Genomic DNA, 6,828 nt, shown 5'->3' on the forward strand with positions numbered 1-6,828 from the left:
CCCTCCTCACCCTCGGCTTCGTCGCGTCGAAGGCGGACTCTTCACTGTTCGTCCTTCGCCGTGGTGAGCAGCTCGCCTACCTGCTGCTGTACGTGGACGACATCATCCTCACCGCCAGCTCGGGTGCCGTCCTCCACTCCGTGATCCAGGCGCTCCATCGAGAGTTCGCGATGATGGACCTCGGCGCGCTTCATCACTTCCTCGATATCAACGTCACCACCACGGCTCGCGGTCTCTTCCTCTCCCAGGAACAGTACGCCTTGGAGATCCTCGATCGCGCCGGGATGCTCAAACGTAAGCCTCATCCGATTACTGTGGCCTTCCCCGTCCCGCGCGCTTCCCAAAATTCGGATCCCGCGAAATCTGCGGGCAGCAGAACAACTTGTCAGACCGAAGATCTCCTCCACACCATCACTCGGAGCCTCTCAAGTAAAGAAACTCACTCGACAAAAAACTAAGAATGGATCAAGGCGACTGAAAAGGAAGTTGCTTTCATCACCTAGGTTCATTGATCCGAAACAAGATATGCCCATGGCATGAAAAATGAGTCGGAGAAGTGCTCAACTCCTTCCCCACTCAAACATCGATCCATTCGGGGGCTAATGATGAAGCTATGTACCTAGGGTAGGGTCATGGACCTGTCCCAGCTGCCCTACCCAAGGACATCTCAAGAAGAAATCACCTTTCAATCGACTTGGAGGTGTTTCACTTGACAGACTCGAAGACACTCGACCAAGAAGCAATCACTCGACCAAGGTCCAATCACTCGACGGCCAGGAGATCTAAAGGCACTCCGCACGCTAACGGTCGGTTATTAAGTAGCTTTTATGGTCATCATAGCACTTTATTAGGGGCGTTACCAGTAACGCCCGACATTAATGTATTTAAAACCCTGCACAACTAAGGGCTGGAGGGGTCCGACAAACTCTATATAAGCCACCCCCTCCTCAGTGTAAAGGGTTCGCACCCCTGTAATTCATACACCCGGACCTCTCCTACGCGGTACAATAGTGTTGTCTGTTTATGCATGCACCGCGGGATTGCCACTACCAGCTTGTCAAACGGATTCTCCGGTACGTTCGTGGGACGGCACAACTCGGTCTTCAGATCCACCGCGACGCCTCCACCGAGCTCACTGCCTACTCCGACGCCGACTAGGCCGGCTGCCCCGACACACGGAAGTCCACCTCGGGCTTTTGTGTCTTCCTCGGCAGCAACCTCCTCACTTGGTCTTCGAAGCGCCAGAGCACTGTCTCTCGGTCCAGCGCCGAGGCCGAGTACCGCGCGGTTTCCAATGCCGTCGCCGAGGCAGTGTGGCTGCGCCAGCTTCTTGGAGACCTTCACCAACACCCCTCACGAGCTACAGTGGTCTACTGCGACAACGTCAGCGCCGTCTACATGTCCAGCAACCCAGTGCAACACCAACGTACGAAGCACATTGAGATCGATCTCCACTTTGTACGGGAGCGTGTTGCACTGGGCGAGATCTGGGTTCTTCATGTGCCCACAAGCTCCCAGTTCGCGGACATCTTCACGAAAGGGCTGCCGATGCGCATCTTCACCGACTATCGTTCCAGCCTCAACATTGGTCAGCCCCATGTTGGGGGGGGGGGGGGGGGGGGCTCTCGCTCAACGTGCGCCTGCACGTCCTGCATGCTAGGCATGCCGATCCAACCTCTCACCCCACCTCTCTGTACTCTACTGATGTACCCTATATAAGCCCATCGAGGCCATGTAATACAACGTGTGAGAGTAATACAATCCAACTTTAAGCTGCACTGCAGACTATGTTATCAATTTCACTTGAAATGTATTTGAGAACTATGCCTATGCTCCTGAATTCGAAAAACAGAAGTGAAAATTTGTAGAGATTATGATCCTCTCATTCTCCAAAGTACCTAGTTACTGCAAATATGTAGATTTTGGGGATCGGAACCATCTTTTAAGTTGCGCTGCAGACTATGTTTATCAATTTGAGTTGAAATGAAATAGGGATCTATGCTCCTCGATTCGAAAAAGAAACTGAGAATATTGTGACCTTCAGATAATTTTTGATTTTTCTGATCCTACTTGTGTACACCAGGCTTCCAGTTCCAGATGAATGCCCGGACGAATGCTCCAGCAACCATGGTTTATCTAAATCTAATGGGTTGATGGACATGCAGGTTGAGCAGGAGAAAAGAATCCAGCAGCTTAAGACCATATACAGCCGGACATAGCAAATATGACCCCTTAAACGCCCGTGGACATGCCCAGCCAGTGACCGAAAATATCCGTTTTGAGCCCCTATTTATATGTTCGCACAACCACACTTGTCATTTTTCTTCTCATATGGCTGGTCACTTGCACGTGATTGATGAAGATGAAGAGAGAGAGAGAAATAAAAGAATGAATAAATAAAAAGAAAAGATGGTCCGAGGTGAGGCCGTGTCCTACGTGCACGGGCATGTCCGCGAGCCCTCATATCCTTCCCATATTTGAGTTGGATATAAGGGTTCACGGACAGGCCGGGCGTATAGGGATGATATGAGAAGTCTGGTTGAGTCACGTTTTTCCTTCTCTCTCCTGTCCGATCACTGACCGAGCACGTACGCGGGCATATGAGGGATGTTTTGATGTGTCCGGCTTAGATTCTGGAAGGACCATATTGGAGCATTCGAGCAGGAAATAGCGTCAGTCAAGCGTGAAACTGAAGAAATGCATCCTGCATATGAGCATGCTGTGGGCGTAAGTGACTTTTTCTATCTCAATTTTTTTCTTAAGAATGAACTGCATTAAGAATCTAAGTATCTAACTGTGTCTTGTTTGCAGAAAATCCTGAGGTATTTCAAACCTCCTCGTGATGATTCAGGTTTTGTCTTACCAGAGGGTACAGAACGGATAGCTTTGTTTCGGGAACGTGAAAAGATTTTTGTAAAGAGGAATATATTGATGTCGTGAAGATACCAATTACACACAGTCTCTGCACCTACAAGATGTCGCGAACACCTTGACCTTCTCCACCGCAGTCTCCATCATGGAAATCAACAAGTCGACATGTCCCAAGGTGTCATCAAGCAACAAAGCTTCGCACCACATCCTCAGAACCACGTAGGTTGATACGGACGTGCACGACGGGAATCTAACCGATCGAGATATCCTGAGCAAGATCTCTGGTGGCCGTTTCAGAACACTTCGATGGCCAAATCAAGGAAGACCGATCATGCAGGACGTTGTCATGATGCGAGAAGAGAACGAGGACGGCCTCCTTATGCAAGCAAAACCAGCAGCCCCTACGCCGGTGGTCAGAGCAGCAGAGGAGAAAACTGCCACAGCACCTCCACGCCCGGAACACTCCATCCAGAGCAGGCCCAGCCAGCCCTGATCGGGAAAAGCAAATATATGTAGATGCTTCTTCACAACAAAATTCAATTCTGATACAGTTTGGTTATTCCATGATTTGTTTAGCTGCGTCCCTCATAAGCGTCTAGGTTGAATGCATCTTGTTTCGATGTTCCAAGATCTCCTCACATGTTAGCTGTTCCAAGATCGATCGCCTCACCTGTCACCTGACTATTCTAGCCTTCTATGGTGTTTTTGGATTTCCTGTGGAATGTTACTTTTTCCTGTGACACTAGCAATATGAGCACAAGAGCTTAATCGGAATTGACAATGGTGGAGGTAGCAACACGTGTGTTGTGGAAGCATGTAATGGATGGATGTATGCTCTACTAAGAAATGTATTGAGATATTAATTAGCCGGTTCGCTTTGGATTCTCTACCAATATATTGAAAATATTGGCAAATGCAGACTGCTATATTGATGAACTAGGACGATATATACCCTGCTTAAACATTGATGAAATTCGACTCCTAACTGCTACAAGCCTACAATCTTTCAATTCAGCATTTCTTTGCAATCTGCACACGCGGGACATGAATGTATGATGCTATGCGTTGGCTAGTTAGCAATAAAATGTGAAGAAGCTTAATTAGCATGTTAGATACATGAATATAATCTCACAGGAATGCTATGCGTTGGCTAGTTAGCAATAAAAATGTGAAGGGGCTTAACATGCGTGATGCATCTCCAATCTGTATATAAGCTAGGGCTTCCTGGCAGTTGATTCAGACTTAGAGGAGAGATGATTACTTTTTGGCTAGAAGAGTACTCGAGATTTTTGTTCACTGGGATATTAGAGGAAACCAAACGCACGGTGTGGCCCCTAAGCTGGAGGGTTGGCTTTTTGTTGCTGTAGACCTCATAGTGCTCATAGGAGTAAATTGCATAAAACCACCACTTTGAGGGCTAGGTTTGCGAAAATCACTAGGATACAGATTCACTGCAGACAGCACCACGTCTAGCGTATCTTTTGCAAAAACCACTGATCGGCGGATCGGGCCGTGTTAAGTGAGTTTATGACAGCCGGGGCCCGTTTTTCGCCTACGTGGCACTCCAGGCCATCCCGACAGCCGGCAGACGGCGTTAGATGGCGCCGTTCAGTCCTAGCAGTCAAAAGCGCCAACCGTTATTCCTTCTCCACTCTGCTGCTCGCTCTCTCCTCGCTCTCGCTCTGTTCTTGGTCGCCGCACCCGTCGCCGCCGCGCCGCGCCGCCGCCGCAGCGCCATGGTGTCGTGGAGTGATGGGTCGGATAGCAGCGAGCACACCAGGCAGTACATGAGCTCAGATTCCGACGACAGCACCATTAAGGTCACTTCTCAGAGTTAGGGTTAGGGTTTGATATTTGGGGATTTTTGGAATGAGCTTCTTTTCAATCATTGGACCAAATCTCTGTCATTCCTTTGCACTCCAGGTTCCTGCTAGCACCGAAGACTCAGATTTCGAGGGCCCTGAGACAGATATGTATGTTTTGTGCCATGGACACGGGAAGGCAGCAGAAAGGCGTGTTGCTTTCGAAGGGATTCACACTGGCAGGAGGTTTCTTTGTTGTGCAGAGAAGGTATGGTTCCAGCTGAACTAATTGGAACTTGTGGATTTACCAAACAGATATGTCATTTGTTTACCATGGATATGTACTGTGGAAGCAGTCATTGTATCATATTGTGAGGTTAGGACAGTGGATGCAGTCATTGTTTACTGTGGAAGCAGGCATTGTATTATACTGTGAAGTTTGAACAGTTGATTCATTAATTGTTTACTCTGCCAGCATTGTTTAGTCTGGTTCTGGCAACATTGTTTAGTTAGGTCATTTTGTTAACTCTGTCAGGTTAGCATATTTTAAGAGAGTAGATGCATGGGTTGGCAGACCAGCATTTTTTAGTTTCGATCTGGCAATATTGTTTAGTTAGGTCATTTTTTAACTCTGCCATGTTAGCTTATTTTAGGACAGAATATTCATGGGTTACCACACCAGCATTGTTTACTTAGTAGTTGTTTACTTTAGAGCATGATCTGAATTTTAGTATAAAGTAATCTAGCCTATCATTGTAAGCAAGTCACTGTTATGTAATTCATTTTGTTAATACTCTTTTTCCAGGAAGGTAAAAACTGTGGACTAGTAGAATGGATTGATCCATCTTGGCCCACTACCCTTGAGAATGCACTGTCCAAGTTGTGGTCTATGTATGAACAGAGTAAGATGGACAGGAATGAGGAATGTCTGATGCATTCATTTACTGTTCATGACCTGACACAAGAGAAGAAGAAACTCCAGGCCAGCTATGAGAAGTTGGTTGAAGATGTCAATGCACTTATGGATGCCCAGGAGCAGAGGGCAGTGATAGAAAGGAAAGATGCTGAAACAACCAAGTTGCAGGAGAAGTATGACACTTTGAAGAACATAGCAGCTGCTCAAGGTACTGTCATTAGGAACATGAAGTTGAAGATAGCTGAAGAGAAGAAGAATTTGCAGATCCACATTGATGAGCTCAAGAAGACAGTTGAAGAGAGCAATGTGAAGCTGGAGGGCATCAAGGCCATCATAAAAGGATAAGCAGTGCAAGAGAAGAATGGGCAATATCATTTGGCATTTGCTGACCTTTTGCAGGGTGTGGTTTGGCATTTGTTGTAATGATAGTAGTTTAAATTCTATTAACTATGAGTACTCCTGAACTATGGATATGTAATCTTAAGTAAGATGTTTGCATTTGAACTAGTGCTGAATGTGGTGCTATTTGAACTAGCACTGAATGTCAAACTATGATTATGTATGGATTTGAACTAGTGCTGAATTTGGTGGTATTTAGAGCTGGCTAATGTTATCTTAAGTAATCTGTTTGCAAATGATGATTTTTGCTTTAGTATGTTCCTGTTCAACTGATGATTCTGAGTTAAGTAGGGTCAATTAGGGTTGTTTTTGGCTTTTTATCGACGCCGAGGCATCAACTAGGTCAAGTTAGGGTTTTTGATTTTTTATCGACGCTGAGGCATCAAGTAGGCCAAGAGAGGTTGGCTAATGTTATCTTAAGTAATCTGTTTGCAAATGATGATTTTTGCTTTAGTATGTTCCTGTTCAACTGATGATTCTGAGTTAAGTAGGGTCAATTAGGGTTGTTTTTGGCTTTTTATCGACGCCGAGGCATCAACTAGGTCAAGTTAGGGTTTTTGATTTTTTATCGACGCTGAGGCATCAAGTAGGCCAAGAGAGGTTGGGTTGTTTTTGGCTTTTTATCGACGCCGAGGCATCAACTAGGCCAAGTTAGGGTTTTTGGTTTTTTATCGACGCCGATGCATCAAGTAGGCCACGAGGAGTTGTTTTTGGCTTTTTATCGACGCCGAGGCATCAAGTAGGGTCTTTGGTTTTTTATCAACGCCGAGGCATCAAGTAGGCCAAGTTAGGGTTTTTGGGTTTTTATCGACGCCGAGGCATCAAGTAGGCCAAGATAGG

General features: G+C 46.4%; 1 protein-coding gene across 1 annotated transcript; it reads left to right on the plus strand.

Annotated features, from left to right (window-relative positions):
• Positions 1 to 4,158: 4,158 nt before the first annotated feature.
• LOC125530863 lies at positions 4,159 to 5,934 on the plus strand. The gene is made up of 3 exons (XM_048695279.1): positions 4,159 to 4,691; positions 4,795 to 4,941; positions 5,479 to 5,934. The coding sequence occupies exons 1-3, from the start codon at positions 4,470 to 4,472 to the stop codon at positions 5,932 to 5,934; spliced, it is 825 nt and encodes a 274-aa protein (XP_048551236.1). The 5' UTR covers positions 4,159 to 4,469.
• Positions 5,935 to 6,828: the final 894 nt, after the last annotated feature.

Source organism: Triticum urartu, unplaced genomic scaffold (genome assembly GCF_003073215.2).
Source record: "Triticum urartu cultivar G1812 unplaced genomic scaffold, Tu2.1 TuUngrouped_contig_6611, whole genome shotgun sequence".
Lineage (NCBI taxonomy): Eukaryota > Viridiplantae > Streptophyta > Magnoliopsida > Poales > Poaceae > Triticum > Triticum urartu.

Coding starts and splice junctions, on each gene's coding strand:
- LOC125530863 (XM_048695279.1), top strand. CDS start 4,470: ATGGCGCCGTTCAGTCCTAGCAGTCAAAAGCGCCAACCGTTATTCCTT. Junction 4,692..4,794: donor CCGACGACAGCACCATTAAG/GTCACTTCTCAG, acceptor TTTGCACTCCAG/GTTCCTGCTAGCACCGAAGA. Junction 4,942..5,478: donor TTCTTTGTTGTGCAGAGAAG/GTATGGTTCCAG, acceptor CTCTTTTTCCAG/GAAGGTAAAAACTGTGGACT.